The sequence below is a fragment of the Cicer arietinum genome, chromosome 7 (assembly GCF_000331145.2).
Source record: "Cicer arietinum cultivar CDC Frontier isolate Library 1 chromosome 7, Cicar.CDCFrontier_v2.0, whole genome shotgun sequence".
In the NCBI taxonomy this organism is placed as follows: Eukaryota; Viridiplantae; Streptophyta; class Magnoliopsida; order Fabales; family Fabaceae; genus Cicer; species Cicer arietinum.
Window position 1 is genome coordinate 15,175,045 of NC_021166.2, and position 18,692 is coordinate 15,193,736.

The 18,692-nt window shown below is 26.1% G+C and overlaps 1 protein-coding gene across 1 annotated transcript; it reads left to right on the plus strand.

Moving 5' to 3' along the window:
* Window positions 1–4,676: 4,676 nt before the first annotated feature.
* Window positions 4,677–5,916, plus strand: LOC101489351 (GATA transcription factor 18-like). The gene is made up of 2 exons (XM_004509208.4): window positions 4,677–5,220; window positions 5,346–5,916. The coding sequence occupies exons 1-2, from the start codon at window positions 4,777–4,779 to the stop codon at window positions 5,601–5,603; spliced, it is 702 nt and encodes a 233-aa protein (XP_004509265.1). The 5' UTR covers window positions 4,677–4,776; the 3' UTR covers window positions 5,604–5,916.
* The last annotated feature ends 12,776 nt before the right edge of the window (window positions 5,917–18,692 follow it).

Consider the following 18,692-nt stretch of genomic DNA (forward strand, 5'->3'; position numbering starts at 1 on the left):
TTATAATAATACCAATTATTAGTAAATCAATTTTAGGATTTTCTTCAGATTATACGTTGGTCCACTAGTTACGATTTGGGCAATCATTATAATGTCATGTGTTATATATTTGAATATTATCTCATATTATTTCTCATTTTAAAATGAATTTTTTTCAATGTTATCTAATTTTATTTATTAACATAATGGTAAATGTAGAATAAAATATTAGTTTAAATTTTTTGATCAAATATTATTTTGTATTCAAAATTCATATATATATTTGCTTTTAAAGTATTTCATGTAAAGTGAATTAGACGTAATAATAAATACAAATTATATATATTAAAAAAATCGTTGTCATATTTAGTTTATATAACTCCAATAAATAAGTTAGTTTATTTCAGAAATTTTTCTTCATAATTAATAAATTGAATTATTTAATTAAAAAATTATAATTTTTAGTTATACTTAATTCGAAAAATTATTTATTAATTTTTCATATACTACTAAGTCATTTGTTTAGCATGACATCGGGAAAGCCAAAAACTGTGGTAGAAAGGTCCCACAAAATCCAACGAGCCACGTAACAACATGATTAGCAAGAGCATTACATCTAAGACCGTGCAAAACTACACTCATCTTGAAGTATGTTCTTTTGATTAATTAATTAATCAAATTGAAGAAATATTTTACAGGTGAATACTAACAGTGTTGTTATAACATTTTTTAATAAACTAAATGTATTGCTAACAAGTGTTCAGCTATTTTAAAGACATTTGTCAAAAAATAAAATAAAAATTATATTGAAAGAAATAAAATTTAAATTTTAAAAAATTGAATCTAAATGTGTTTTTAATATTTTATTTCTATATTAGATCACCAAAATAAGGAAATACTGAGTTAATAATGTATTAAAAATTATGTTTTTAATTTTGTTTACAGTTATTTTTTTGATTTCTTGAATATTTAAAATTTATTATTTTTCATATAAAATTTATAATTTTAGATTTTTTAACACATATTTTTAAAATACTTGTTAGCATATCCACATTTTTAAATGTAGTATTTAATGACGAGTGTCTTGAGTTGAGTATGCAGTGTTTAAGAATTTACATAAAAGAATTATTATAATTTTGTTAATTAAATATTTAATTTGTAATGTATTAAATAATAAATATACAGTTTTTTATAAAACTTATTGTTTTAGTTTTTAAACAATGTGATTCAGGACACCCATTGGTAATTTTTTAAGAGGCAAAATGAAAGGTTTATTGAAAATATTATTCTTGTTTACGGTTCTCAATCTGGTCGTGAAGGTTAAAATTTTCAATTAAATCGAAAATATATATAGTAGTATAACACTAATAAAATATGATTTAGGATATTACACATATACTCTATTCATTCCAAAATGAATAAAATAAAACGATGATTTTATTAAATTACTTATATTAATTATTAATTTATTTTTATTGTTATAAATATAAAGTAAAAAATAATAATTTAAAAATGACAATTATTTGTGAATAAATATTTTTTATAATTGTGACAATTATTTTGAGATGGAAGAACATGTTGGATTAAATTACCATCTAAAAAAATATTATTAATTAAAAACATCATTTAAATTTTTAAAGTAGTTATTTTATTTAAGTTCATAAATAAATTTGACAAATATCTTTGAATGTAAAAATTTTAATTTAGTTATTTTTTTGTAATTATTAAGTGTATAGTGAGTAATTTAGTAAAAAAGAAAAAGAAGTGTATAGTGAGTAATAATTTGAGGAATATGTATGAATTTGAAAATGAATTTGAGTGTAGCAGTAGCAGAAAATGATCCACGTTACCTAAGGTTGCGTGAGGATATAGAAAATGTGTAAAATGTAAATGACAGAAAAACGCTTATAGCTTGCTTGTTTCTTGGGCTAATCGTAGTTCACAAAGCGAATATTGGGAGCATCTTTTGGAAAGCGGTGTTTAATTCCCGTTTGTCGAACCATTGTTCATCAATCTCTAGACGATCTGATTCTCTCTCTCTCTCTCTGAATGAATGTTTTTTTGAATCTTTTTGTCGAATAAGGTCCATATTCCATTGGAGATTGTTTGGACTTTGCTATGATGAATGTGGGGTCCCTTTGCACATTTTTAAATTACTATTGTTGTTTTGGTTGGCTTTATAATTTAATTATTTGAACTTACTAGCCTTTTTCTTTTTGGTATAGTTTGTATCTTTGACCCATTGAAATGTGTTGTTGTCTAGTGGACTAGACGCATAACAAGCCAAGTAAGAAACCAAGAGAGTGTTGCTTTGATGATTGCAGGGTACCCCCTTTATCTTTTTTAGCTTTTTTCATATATTTGTCATCCATATTTCTTCTTCTATTACTACTACGGCTTATACTGTTGCCCCCGTCATCAACTATAGTCCTAAAAAGCATTCAGATTGTGATGGTGTTTAGATTTGGAGCATGAGGATACTATCATGACGATTCACTCATTTTTTTGTTTGTTTTAGAATATCACGTGATTCCCTCGGTACGGTATGATGGGAAGCTCTTAGACATCCAAACACTGGATTTCCTTTGATCTACAACTATCTACTAGATTTTAAATTTCATGTCTTCATTATCAATTTAGTGTTTTATTTACAATATCATCAAATTTTTATGCAACTTAATATAGATAATTAATACTATTATTCTATAATATTAACAAACATTAGAAAAATAATAAAATATTTTAAGAGAATTCGATATCATAAAGAGAAATATTTGTTGAGTACAATTTTATACATTAACACAATATTTATATACGGTTTTTTATTTTGATATTACTTTTTCTCTTTTCTCAAGACTCACTTTCACATTCATTAATATATGATATCAAGATATAGGGTTGATTTTGATATGTTCAAATAACACACAACTCTATCATAATAATAATTTGAAGAGTTAAACTCACATCTCAAAGTATATTTCATCACGAAATTGAGAAGCTACCAATTGGAATGGTAGTCGAAACGTGAGTTTTTGTCGTGGAAATCCATGTATATAAGCATATGATAATTCAAAAATTTCATGTTTAACATAAATTCAAAATTTTAATATGTATATAAGTAAATTATATTTTAAAACTTTCACATTTAATAAAAATTTCAAACTTTATTCATATTTTAGAAAATTTACATTTTAAAATTTTCACATTCAACAATAATTTCAAATATTTTTTTAAAAAATTGAAAATTTATATTTTAAAACTTTCGTATTTAATGAAATTAACGAAAGTTTTGAAGATGGAGATAAATAACTTACTTACATTTCAAAAATCATCCAAATGATTAAAAATAGAAAAAAATGTATTTTCATATTCTCTAGGTATAGAAGGTATGGTATGGTGGAGGTGGATGGTAGATTCCTCAAGCAAAATAATGATACAATATATATGTAAATAGAAAAACTACCCAAATTGAAAAATTACATTTATTTCAAAAATTTAAATTAATATTCATATTTTGGGATAATAATTTATTAGAATAATATAAAAAATGACAAAACCAATGTTGTCTTAAAATCTTATATATTATTTAAAATTAATTATTAATATTTTTAAATTTAATATCAAATTTTATTTTTAATTAATATTTATATTTTAATCTCGTATATTTTCAATTATTTTATAAAAATAATTGAGTACCTTACTATTATTATTTTGTTATGCTGGTTCATAACTCATAGCATATTATATATATATATATATATATATATATATATAAATTTAAGAGATGTGATATAATAGTATTTAAGAATAAATTAGTATATTTTATTAGTTCGTCAAATAATTAACGAAGACATGATGATATGATAACTATATCATATATTGTCTAGGTTATTTTGTCATTTAAAGATGTCATCAAGTGATTCCTAAATTAAAATTGATCAAATTAGACACATTATTGTTGATCACATTTAATTTATGCAATTTAAATACAAATTTATATTAGTTGTTTAAATTACATTGCATAACGAATAAATTGAGTCAATAAAATTTAAAAACTAAAAAAATAAATTAAATAAGAGAAATTTTTTTGACAAAAAATATTTTAGAGATATTATTTAGTCCAAAATTGATATTTATTTTATACAATAATTAATTAAATTTAAAAATAATGTAATTTAAAAATCTTATCTTAAAACTTGTAATTTAAACGATATTTTTTCAATAATTTATTTTTTTACTTTTGAAATTTCTGAACATATATTAAAAGAAAACATATTAAAGTGAGCTTGTATTTATTTAAGGCTAAAGAGGAAAGGATGGATTGGGAATATGAAGGGTTTGTCAATTAATGAAAAAATTAGATTACCAAGAGCGCAGTGAGTAGAGTGTGGGTAATTAGGAAGGGAAGAGAAATGGAAAAAAGAATGAGTGGTGTATTTAATTTGACAAATGAATAATTAGAATTTGGGTGATTTATGATTTTGCAAATGAGTCAGCGTGATGTTAGTAAATGAATACTACTAGCTTGGTAGTGGCAGAGAGATATGAATGAAAATGGATAAATAAAAAAATAAAAAGCCTCGTGATCGCAGAAGGCAGATCCTGGAAGACTGTTCCTTCCTTCCCCCCTGTCACGTGCTCATCACTTTTGACTGCCCAATCAATCCCTTCACGAATCCTTTCCTCTCCTCCCTCTTCCTATAAATTCAAACCAAAATATTATCCCAACTCACAAAACACTATACTATACTCTCTCTTTTCTATACTCAACTCAACTCACCCAATCCATATCATATCATGCAAGGTTGTTGCACTTGCTCCCAAACTCACATCATTGGAACATGCACATGCGCTATGTTTAATTCCAATTACTCTATGCTTTTCTCCAACAAACCTTATAATAACCAACACGATTACGAATATTTTGACGACTACTCTTCCTATACCTCTTCCTCTTCTTCTTCTTCCTCCTCTGTTGATTGCACTCTCTCTCTCGGTACTCCTTCCACGCGTTTAACTGAAGACCAAGAGAAACGAACCCGTCGTTCTTCCCTCTCCAATTTCTGCTGGAATAATAATAATTCTTCCTCCCACTCCAAACATAATTCCCAATCTCAAACCAAGTCTAACAGAGGAAACAATATTGCTAACTCCAACAATGATTCTCTTCTTGCTCGTCGTTGTGCAAACTGTGATACCACTTCTACACCTCTTTGGAGGAATGGTCCTCGTGGCCCAAAGGTAAAAACTTCTTAACAACTTTACCTCAACATTATTCTACACTCAAACATCTTTTCTAATGTGCTTCAAATACATGTATGATTTTGTTATTATTTATTCTTATTGTATGTGAATTGAAATTGCAGTCGCTATGCAATGCATGTGGGATAAGATATAAGAAGGAAGAGAGAAGAGCAAACGCCGCCGTTGCCACGTCAGCAGCGACTAACGGAAGCATAATGGAGTCAGGACACGTGTACAGCAACCAGAACAATTCATGGTACGCACACCCTCAGAGCCAAATGTTTGGTATTGTGGACGATTCCGATGGAGATTCAGAGAATGGCATTCCTTTCCTTTCTTGGAGACTCAACACTAGTCTCGTTCACGATTACACCAGATGAATAATCATTTTCATGTTTTTAACGATCATGACAAACATAATACGTACGTTCATTAATTAATGTAACAGAAAAACTAAAAACAATTGGCAAAGGATGATGTAGATTTAGGTGTACGTCAATGTTGATGATGTAGATGTTTTTGATTGTGATGGTTATGGTCTCGTCAACGGGATTTTTTTTTTTTTTTTTACCTTTTTCTTTTTTATCTCATCGTTTTCTCTGTCTTTGCTTTAAGATGGAGGACTAGGATCTTAACTTATTAGTTGTTTTTTCATTATTTGTTTTATTTTATTTATTTATGTTATTTTTTCTATGTGTTCTCTCTTTAATTAACTTTTTCTTTTCAGTTACTTCGTAATCTCAACCCTTTTCCTATCTGTTGCTTCACTTTCCCTCTTGGCGATGACCATAATGATAACTTGTCGACCCACTCATACATTTAGTGGATTAGTTAATTTGTCAAAGTCGAGTTTGTAGCTTCATGATTTCATTTTATACCATATCAATCAATTTTTGAAGATCGTCTTATAAGAAGAGTACTTATTAATGCTAAGAATCACTTCATGTTGCTATACTTTGTTTTTTACTTATTGGACATAATCAATGGTTTGGAAAATCGAATTGGTTAATGAACGGGTAAAACCATCGCTACGGTTCAATGATTCAAATGCGGTTGAATCTTGATGAATCGTAATTAAATTTTGCAATTTAATATTTTTAAATGTTATATATTTTATTCAAAATAATTTTAAACAAAAAATATCAGATTAATTAAAACATCACATAAAAATTTCACAATGATTTTAGGTTAAAGTATGCCAAGTATAATATTGAGTTTAAATTTGGCGATGATATTTTTTTGTCCATGGTATTTGATTGCACATTTATTTAATTTAATTTGTTTAATTAGAAATGCAACCGTCACTTTTTATATTGAAGTTTTCAGTAAAAGAATAGTTATCTTCCCGATGTATTGAAATCAAGCTAAAGTGAATTAAACCATCGATTTTTTTCGGTTTTGCCGGTTATAGACTTTTTCTTCCGGTTCCATATTGGTTTTTTCGTGACGGATCAATATGTTAGGATCAGAGCACAGAACGGTTCTTACTTCAATTAGTGAAATTAGTTGGTCCGATCCAAACTTTAGAACCTTAAAAATAACACATAACAAAGATCCATATAGTGTTTCATACAATAAACTCAAATCACACAATGTATGAAGTTATATATAAATGTAGATTTCATATAAAAGGAACACTAACTAAATAATTGCATGGACTCCAATGCTTAAAGAACATTAGTTAAAGATACTTCATCCCATTATAAATACAAGTAGAAATCAAGATATATTTTACTTAAAATTTGAATCAAATATATTTTGACTTTTTATTATATTTTATTAAGAATCATAAAAGTAGTTCCCTCATTTTGTTTCTCTCCAGTTTTGGTCTCCCAAACAAAATGTTGGTCCAAAACTTGATGAAGTTTCATTTTTTTTAAGCAGCACCACACCATTTATGATCATAGATTTCAAGTACAATTGTTGCACCACGAGATCTTGAGGCATGATATGACTTAAATAAACGTAAAAAAATGAAATTTTATCAAATTTTGGACAAAAATTATATTTAAGGGACAAAATTTGCGGGAAAATAAAATTGAGAAACTATTTTTGCGATTCAGCTAAAATAAGATAACCAAAACTTCAATTAAGTCTTTTATAAAAGAGAGACAATGTAATTGAGTGAAGTGTATTGACCTAGGATTTTTTATGTGGACACTAAGTTGTTCATAAAAGTAAAATTGAGCTAGAGGGAATAATTGATTTATTTACTCATTTCACACAAATTACGTATATGCATGTAAATAGTCTATAATACATTAATTTTACAATTTTTTTCTCTTTTCTTCTATCAGTGTCATGTTTTCTAAACATGGTATTAGAATTGTCGTATTAACCTTGATGAATATTTTGTTGCATTGCAATTTTTCTAATATTTTTTTTTTCTCTTGAGAAAATTTTATTTCAATGTTTGTTGTGCATTTGTTCTCTTTATGCTCCATCTTATTTATTGTTTGATATTTTTTGGTAATTTTTTTTGTAACTCTATGAACCCAAGGCGCAGTTGGAGAAATCAAATTATCTTTCAATTTTATCTTCATCTACGATAGAAGGGCCAATTTTGTTTATTTTCGAGTTGTCAACCTAATTTTAATTTCTTTGCTCCTTAAAGACTTATTGCGATCAATAATAAAGATTGTTTGGTTCGATTTGGTCTCCCTCTTGCAATTGAATAAGTTTTATTTCATTCCGATATACGTTTCAATATATTTCTAGTTCTATGGATAAGTTCGTTTTATGTCATGTTTCTTTTTGAAATTCTAATTTAAGTTATCCTTTTTTGTTTTTAAAGTTCTAATTTATGTTTCTATTTGAAAGATGTTAACTCACGTTTCAAATAGCTATTGGCCTCAGTTGGTTTACTTGTATTAGGGATGGCAATTAGACCCATACCCAATGGGTACCTGCAAAAAAAATCCACAATGGGTAGGGTAAAAACCCGCATAATGGGTATGGGCATGGGGACGGGTAATTACCCGCAAAATTAAGCGGATATGGGTGCGGGTACGGGTACTATAGTACCCACCCCGCCCCGCACCCGCACTTATATAAATATATTATTTATTTATTTAGTTATTTATTTATTATATTAGTATTTAGTTTAATTAATTGTTTTCTTTTATATTTTAACATCTATTAATATCATTGGACCATTACAATATTTATAATTGAAACATAAACGTTTGCAAAATTTTTAAGAATCTGATTATGATAAATAGGTAAATAATTGTGATTTTATAACTAATAATTATATCTTATTAATCGTGACTTTATAATTATACTTGCAACTTTGTATCAATTATCTCAGATAATATTATCATATGACTTGCAACTTCACAAAATATTATTATAGATATTTAAATATGTATTGTAACGAGTGTTCATTTGAAATGTTGAATCAGAAAATATTTTGATTTATAATATTTTATGATTGGATTTAAGATATTTGAATAATTTTTAAATTTAATCACAATAATATCATTTATTTATCGATTTTTTTATAGTTAAAGTATGAGTAACGGGTATGGGTACGGGCACTTAAGTACCCAGAGGGTAAGGGTATGAGTATTAAAGTTGATACCCAAGAGGGTACGGGCACGGGTATGAGTATTTTTTAAAATCGCGGGTATGGGGACGGGTACTTTAGTACCCTACCCAAACCCTACCCATTGCCATCCCTAACTTGTATCAGTTTCTCTTCTTTAGGAATGACACTAAGGAATGTTTGATTAATATCTTTGATTGTGGTAAGGTCTCCAAAACAATTTTAAACCTATTTAAAGGTAGATTAGTTAATCACACTCCATTCAATTTTGAAAAATATGGGATAAAATTTATCAGGTTCAGGTGACTTGAACTTTCTCATACTCGCAAAGAGCTTCTTTTAGAGCATCTCCAACGGTAGCCAAAATGAGTTCGTCAGCCATGTGTAATTACGTAACCTTCAGTTTTTGGTGAGTTCACTGTTGGAGATATGTCAAACTGTAATCACCGTTCTCTCAGGAAGGAACGATTATTAATTTATGAAGAATAATAAATAAATAATTTGTTAGTGGTGGACCCCATCTAATAAACATGTGAGTTCACTTTGAAATAAAAAAATGAATGGATTATTTTAAGATGATGTGTCACGGTAGACCCCATTTAATAAACTCATATTGAGTTTACCATTGGAGATGTTTTTAATTTCCTCTAAAGATACAGCTCAGCATAATATGTCCAGATCACTAACTTCAATAGTAAGAAAGGTTGATAAAGTAGCATAAGACGAGAAAGAGTGCTCGGTTTAACAATACAGATTCTAGTAAAATTGAATGACTTGGTTTTTAACATAATTATCTTCAAAGACCTATGAATGAATCATCATTGTTTTGGAGAGTTGTTATTCTTTTGAATCTATATGTACCCTTTGTTATCACGTAAATGATAGCAACACTCGTAATTTAACATTATATCTTAATGATAATGAGAATTGTATCTTGTTTAGGTATTCTTAAAATACATGATTATATTGTTACTTATCAAGAAATTTATATTATAATTTAAATTTTTAGTAGAGTCTAATTTTAGGATGGCAAAGTGAGTTTGCTCGTTTTATTTAGCCCGTCTCGTGATTAATCCATTAATTAAATAACAGAGCAGAATAGTGGATACCAACTTTAGATGGTCAGCCGAAATTATCATGTTGTTCTGCTTCGTGGCGGGTTGGTTTGCCTGCCTGCCAATTTTTTTTTATTCGAACATTTTATAAAAGTAAGAAATATAATCATAATCAATCAACAAAATTAAATGTCAAAATAAAATTGTCACTAGCATAAAAAAGTCTCCAAATAAATTTGTAGATATTAAATAATTCCAAAAAATTTATTACAATATACTAATAAATGCAAAATTATCAATTTAAAAAATGTATTATAATTTTCCATTGAATTTAACTCTACATTCTAAACATGATTATATGTTCTCACATTCATAATGTATTAACACACTAATTAAGGTTGATTCAATTTTTTTATCCTTGTATATAAAACTCATATTTTTATCAACTTTATTTTGGACTGGGGTTTTTAATTGCATTGGGTAAATCAATAAGCCCCTTTTAATCTTTGAGTTTGTTTGAGTTAGTAAAAAGAAAATATATAAAAACAAAAAAACTAAAGTTATAAACAATAAAAAATAACAATTTTTATCGAATGCATCTTTTACAGTATTTTTTCAAAAAAACGTTGTAATAGGTGCATTAATAATGCATGCACCTTTTAAGCGCTTTTTCAAAAAAATGTTGTAATAGGTGCATTAATAATGCATCTATTGAATGCACCTTTTACAACGTTTTTTCAAAAAAGCGTTGTAATAGGTGCATTATTAATGCATCTATTGAATGCACCTTTTATAGCATTTTTTTTAAAAAAAAAACATTGTAATTGGTGCATTAATAATGCATCAATTCAATGTACCTTTTACAGCTTTTTTTCAAAAAAGCGCTGTAATAGGTGCATTATTAATTCTCTCATTCTAATTCTGAAATGAGAATTGTTACTTGTAACTGAATACGAATGAGAAGACTTTTTTTCCCAAAACACACAAGGAACAAAGGAAGAAGAAACAAAACAAATGAAGAAGAACAAACAACGGAAGAACAAAGGACGAACACGAGTGGAACAGATGAAAAGGATGAAAAAGAATAAGAACTTGGATGAAAAGAGAAGATGAACAACAGCGAAGAAGAAGAAGAAGATGATGAAATTGAATGATGATGATGAAGAAAAGGGAAGTGGTCGATTTTGATGAAAAGGGTTTACGAACTTCACGAACTGATTTAGAGTTCACGCTGGTGGTTCAAGCTCTTTTCACGATTTCATTTGGTTTTGATTTTGCTTCTGTTTAGGTTCATGATTTTAGGTGTTTTTTTTTTAACTTTAATTTTGACAATTATTTTAAAATTTGGTATAATATAATAATAGTTTTAAAAAATATAAATTGTATTTTTTAATTTGAAATAATATAATAACGACTTTAATCCACATAGGCATCTGACACATCATCCTTTTTATTGACACGTCATTAAAAATATGACAACTCATCATTATTTGGACTCAAATTCTGTTTGAGAACCAAAACTAGGCACAAACAAAATACGATGACTACTTTCGCGATTCACCTATAATAGGGGGACCAAAAGTGCAATTAAGTCTTAAATAAATAATAACTTGACATATGAAATTAAAGCAAATATGCATTAAGGAATATTTTGAGATAATTCTATGTAAATAATATTTTTAATGTTAATAAAAAAATTGATTTATTTAATTTAAAATTTGTACTATATACATCAATTTTTTTTTAATTAATTTTTGTTTATATCGAGAGAAAATACATCTATATAATTTTCTCTTAATTATTACCTTTAAAATAATCTAGTGGTTTTGGTAAACAAAAATGCTAATTTGTCGGAACAATATTTCGTCACAATCCGACAAATGACTTGACACGTCTTCTAACCGTTCATCTATCTACTTTTAATTCTGATTATCGCCTTAATTCATGCCAGTAAAGCCAAAAAATAATAATTCTTTGTTTTAGGAAAAGTATATTATTTTCTTCTTGTATTATATTTTTAATATATTTTATTTAAGTTAAATATATTTGTAGTCTTTATATAATATTTTAAGTTAAATATATTTTTAAATTTTATAAAATAATTAAATTTATTTTTTATTATAACTATTTTTAACCTTTATAAAATGAAAAACAAAAACTAATGAACCAAAATGTATAATCTTATAAATTAAAAAATCAAAATAAAACGACAAAATTTAAAGAATTAAAATGTTAGATATTTGTAACTTAAAGGGTTAAAATAGAGTTTTACAAATCTTATAAAACAAAAATAAATGTTAACATAACTTAAAAAACCAAATGAATTGAGTAAATATAGTCCCAAAGAAAACACCATATGAACCTATGACCTCGAAAAATATATTTAGCCCTTTTATTTATTTTAGTCTTTAACTTCAATTTTAAGAAAACAATAAGCAACATGGGAATTGGAAAACCCAGAAGGTGAAGCAAATTGGGCCAACCGAGCTCGTGCGATTCGTAGAAATGGCATGTCGTCTCATATAACACGTTGATATTTGAATTTGTGTGATTGTATTAATCTATTTCTCCATACTATTAATATTTCAATTCCAAAATCATCTATTGAATTACAAAATATTAATTAATTTTGTTCCTCTATCAAGATTTGTTATCAAATACATCTTTAATATTCTTCGTTTATTTTTAAGTTGATTTTCGATGTTATCAACCAAATGTTTTCTAATAGTAGCATTTTAGCTGAATTTTTAGGGACTATTAATCAGGTGTTCTAACTTTATTGTTTTGAGTGATATTATATGTATGAAACTTTGCACGGAAAAAATCTCCATATGGTTTATACCATATATAATGGTTGTGCTCATCATGTAAATAAACAGTGATAATGATATTTTTAAATTATAATTAATAGATAAATATTGATATTGTTAAGTTATACATTTTATCTCGAATTTAAATTTAAAATCTTACAATTATTTAAATTAATTATGGTGGAATTTATTATATTAAGATCTATAAAAAATAACGATAACAATATAATATAATATATCTCAATATTAAACAAGAGACAATACATAATTTTTTTTATGGTGTAAGCAATAATATACATTGCTTAACAAATTGTTATTACAAAATGAAGGTTAATATAAATTCAGATATCTTTAATTTTGTCTACAATAAACATTAAACAATAAATATTCTAATAATAATAGTAAAAATTGATGTAGTTTTTCGAGTATAACAGATATTGATTGAGTTACTAGAAACAAAAATAGATATTGAGTTTATCCAAATCAATACAAACAAAATATGAGATTTGACAGGTAAAGTTGACAAATGTAACACTTTAATATGCCTCAAAAGTAATTACAATATTTTATCTAAAAAAAGGGGATGAGGTGGAACACGTAGACATTTTAGGAGTTTGTTAATCTTACTACTACTCTCTTTAAAGCACATTTAATTGTAAGTTGAGATTAGGTGTATTAGGGGTATAATTGCATCTCAGAAGTTACTTACAATAAATATAGAAACAAAGACAATATATATAATTGTTTATACTTTCTTGTATATATTTTGGGACGTGTCTCGAATGTTTCCTCTCATAAATAATAATTAAATAAAATTATGCTCTCTTATTTCGGTTTGAATATTTAAAAATATATTTAATCAAAAGTTTTGATATATGTATTTTGATCTAGATATATAAATTATTTATATTATTAATTAAATTATAAAAATAAATAATTTCAGAAATTGAAATTAAATTTTATAAATAATTTTATTATAATTTTATATATATTAATTATTTTACATCAATATATTATGTAATTTAAAATATTTTATATTAATATTTTTAATTAAAATTTATAAAAAATAAATTAAAATTATTGAATTTTTAAATAAAAAGATCAATTTTACGAATCATGAATCATTGAAGATAAAAAATTTAAGTCTCAAAAATTTTAAGTCTCAGAAAATAATAGAAGAGGTTGAAAAGTATAGAGTGAGCTATTGACCACGTGCTTCTCATAACCATTAATTATTTAGAGGCTAATTAAAATTCTAAATTGATTTATCATTTCATAAATAGTCAGGAAGAAAGGTGTTGATTGTCCCATTCGAAATTTTTATTTTAATATTCTAGTTTTATTTTCTTTTTCATTAAAACGCCACATCTTAAAATAATATTATAAGATTATTCTATTTTTAAATCCTAATCGTATTTTAGAGATGCGACAAGGTGAAGAATTTTTTTTTCCATCTTAACAAAATGTAAGATTATATTAATAAAATAAAAATACATTAAATTAAAGTGAAAAAAAATACCACAAATTGAAAAGAAAAAAAACCATATAACATATTTTGATGAATCATTTAGTAATTCTAAAGACGATGATGTGGACGAAGATATTGAAGATGATGATCAACATATCCTACATGTATTCGATCTACAATTCCACACGAAGAATAACCAGGTGAAAGTATGATTCATGTGGTATTTTTATTTTATTTTTAATTTGTGGTATTTTTTTCTTTAATTTAATGTATTTTATTTTATTAACATAATTTTCTTACTATTATTATTAAATAATAGTATTTTATTATTATTATTATTATTATTATTATTATTTTCTTTTTATTAATAGTATTTTTAATTTGTAAATATTTTAATTATTTATAATTTATTAAATAATAATTAACAGTATTAATAAAAAAATAAAAAAAATATACTAGTACATGGTCTCATCCACATGATGCAATCATCAATTGAATTTAAAAAGTACGACATTTCTGTAATATTATTTTGAGGCGTGACATTTTAATGAAAATAAAGTAAAACTAAAATATTAAAATAAAAATTTTGTTCCATTCATCCATCAACTTTGCATAAATAATAATTTATAGACTAAATTACATCAGAAGTCGTTTAACTTAATTTCAGTTAACGTTTTAGTCCTTTATCTTTTTTTTTTCTTCCGATTCGGTCTTTTATTTTAATTTTAAGTAGCGATTTGATATTTTATATTTTAAAATGTCAACAATGTTATCATTTCTTTTATAAAAATTCAAAAAATCATTAAAATTTTCAAATAAAATCTATAAAATTAATAATAATCTTAAATATAATACAAATTTCATCAAATACATAACTCAAATATTCAAATAAATTCATATTTTCATCTCTAACAACATCAAATAAAGAATAAAAATATGAGTTTATTTAAAGATTTAAGTTATAAATTTGATTAAATTTGTATTTCAAAGATGATAATGAATTTTATGGGTTTTATTTAAAAAATTTGTAAAAGAAAAAGGACAACATTATTAACATTTTAAAACATAAAATATCAAGTTATCACTTTAAATCAAAATAAACGAGCAAGCACTACAAATATAATTTAGTTTAATTTATAATAATAGAGCAACACTAAAATATGTAATCTTCAAAGATTCTGAACTAAAAAGAATGTCGAAGTACATCGGGATGGGGCAGAACAGAACAGTACCCTGAAGATACTACAAAGAAGTCATCAAATGGAAGATGATTAATAATTCTAAATCTAATTTCTACATTGAGATATTAAACCTTGAAAGATTTATGAAAATTGAAGAGGGAGGGGAACTTCGTGCTGTTCCTTTAACACAATTTCCTTACTATGGTCTGGTTCACGACTTTCATTATATCATATATTATATTTTTGAGATTAAATCTTAAAATGATACTTTATTATTAGTACAATATCATTGTGACTCCTTTATAATTTGTGTTTATTAAAACTTCTTTCATATAGATAGGATCAGTTATCCGTAACTTTAATTTGTGTTCATCCACACCAAAAAAACAAAGAGCAAAGTTCAGGTTGCCACAGTTGTTCCCGCTGTAATACCCACCCTCTGAAATTGAAAATTGATCATAGTTTTGAGCGAAACGTAGCTGGTTTTTTATTTAATTATAAAATTGTTTTTGCCTAAAATTTAAAATATCAAAAATAGATTTTATAATTTTTATTTTTATTTTAAAATTAACATGTCAACGGTAATAAACATAAATATTACTCTAACAATCATCGACCACCACTACTTCCGACTAGTGCCACCATCCCCGACTACTCGCCACGATCATTAACCATCTACCTCCATTCACTATCTCCCACTACCGTTCAACACTTTAGTCTCCATCAATTACTCACCTCTAGAATTGTCAATTTCACAAGACCACTAATCATTGGGTTCAAGTTACATGTAGAAAGATCCAAATGTTTCATAGTTTAAAAGGTCTAAAAAGAAAAGTCTCAAAAACCAAAAAATTTCGAAAATTGTAAGGGTTCAATGGGCCTATAAGCTCACTTTTTTTTTAAAAAAAAATCGATATTTGTTTGAAAAAAAATTGATTTTTTTCTAAAAAATAAAATTTTTAATTTTTTTCTTCTTAATTTTTCGATAAAAAAATTTCAATTTTTTCCAATAAAAAAAGTTTACAACTTTCTTCTTATTTTTTCTTGAAATTTTTTATTTGAGAAAAAAAATTGATTTTTTCAAGAAATATTATTTTTTGATTTTGTTTACAAAATTTTTTGAGAAAAATATTTTAAATTTTTGTGAGTAAAATAAATTTCAAAAAGAATATCTCAATTAACAAAACAATGAGCGTGCCTTAAACCCACAAAAAATTAATAAAATAATAGATTATGGCTTTAAAAAAATTATTTCAATAGATGGCTTAATATTATGGGGTTAACTTCTGAGACGAGGCTTAAGACTTTAAAACTTTATTGACAACTCTACTCACCACCACCACCACACCACTATCAACCACTTCGGATCACCATTATTGGTCATGCCTTGACATCACCTCCGACTATCAATAGCCGTTTTTGATCGATACAAGAGTTTTCCACAACTAACCATCACTACGATAGTCATCTTTTATAATTATTACTTTCAAATACAATAAAATTATTATAATATTATAATTATTTTAAAATAGTTAAAAGTTAATGTTATTTTTAATTTTAATTAATTTTACATGTCAATATTTAGTGAATTTCCAATAAAATAGAGTAAAGAGAGAAATTCAATTAAAAATTAAAATTCAGAACTGACACTAAAAATTAAAAACTAAAATGAATTTTAATTTTTAAAAATTTCAAAAGATAAAACTAAAAACCACTCCAAACAGGACATAACATAAGAGAGAATTCAAAATAAAAATCACAAGCTCCCGTTGTGGGGGAATACCTCAGGTGACTAATCTTTTTTGCTTAATGCAAGCAAAATCCCCTACTGCTAGGTAGCTTATTCCTCCAGCATTAATCAACTCTAAAAAAAGAGAAACAACACATAAGCAATTTTACAACAGAAATAATTGAAATCGAGTGATTGATAGAATATGGGGCAAAGATGTAGCATTATCATGTGACAGTATCATACTTTTGAATATTGCATGTTTTATGTTGATAGCATTGAAGTCTAGGATTGATACATAAGATATACTCTTGCTATCTATGTGGAATTAACAAAGCTACACATTTCAAAAATAAAATATCAAGTTAGCACAAGATAATAATAAATTGAATACTATTTTAAAACATATGCTCTATAGCCTATGGTTGTTGTGGAATTAGAAATTAATGTATTGTTATACATATCTGAAAAAGGAGTTAAGGTTACACAAATAGAGAAATTCAAAGCCTACTTTTGTCCACAACACTAATCACATATTATAAAAAGGAAGAAATGACATACCTAAATAATCAATTGGGTTATTATAGCTGCATAGGTCCAAGAAATGCACAAAATATTGAGCAAAATTAATATAAAAGCATCCAACATAAATGCTTAAAGTGGAATAATAACGAAGTATCCAATTAGCATCATTGTTCATCCTTCAATTTCTTTTTGAAGTGTTTGTGCATATAAAGTATTCAATATTAAGATATTGTGACGCAACTTAGAAAACTAAGGTCTATTTAAAGCTCAGATAAAATAGTCCTTTCATTCCAAATTCAGTGAGAGCTCAACAATACTAGAGCATCTAATAAGAGAAATGAATGAGACATATAACTTTTAAGTCATTTCAAGAGCACTTGTGTCTTAAAGCAAACCAAAATCCAATCTTAGAAGTCCTTTAAACTCAAAACAGCACAACGGGAACTACTTTGCTTCAATTACATTTTATGATACATATTTCTTCCCCAAAATGTCATCATAATTGTTAGGTTCTACTTAACTATAAAATGAACAAAATTAACTTAAATGTCATGTGGCCAACGAAAAAGCTTAGTAATATAAGGAAAATAAAATTATGAAAACCAAGGGACTTTAATGGGAGAATAGTAGGTGTCTCGAATATTATGTGAAAACTATGGAAATACTATAATATTAATGAAGTGTGAAAACTATGGGATTTCTTCTCGAATATTATGTGTCATTCTTGATTTGATATCCCGGAACTTTCCACATTCATAAGGTGTATTCAAAGAGTTTCTATAATCCTTCTAACTTGTTTTATTTGACTTGTTAAAGTTTTCATTTTTTTTTTATCTTTCCTACTCTCCTAACGAATTTGTTGTATCTTTTAACAAAGAGACTCATTTCTTCGTCATTGAAGTCTTTCTTTTCCAATTATTTTTCATCCTTCTTTGACCTTGAGGATGAGCCAACCAAAGTTATACTTTTAATTTCCTTGTTTAGCTATTTTTTTTTCGGTCATAAGCAATTAAATGAACTCTTATTTATGTTTTGTCAACTTGTCAAACAAGATAGTTGTCATGATCATTATTGTCAAGTTCCTTGACTCAACAACCACTATATATTTGCAAAGACATCTTAAAATCTTATTTGTTAAATCTTCGTTTGAAAAA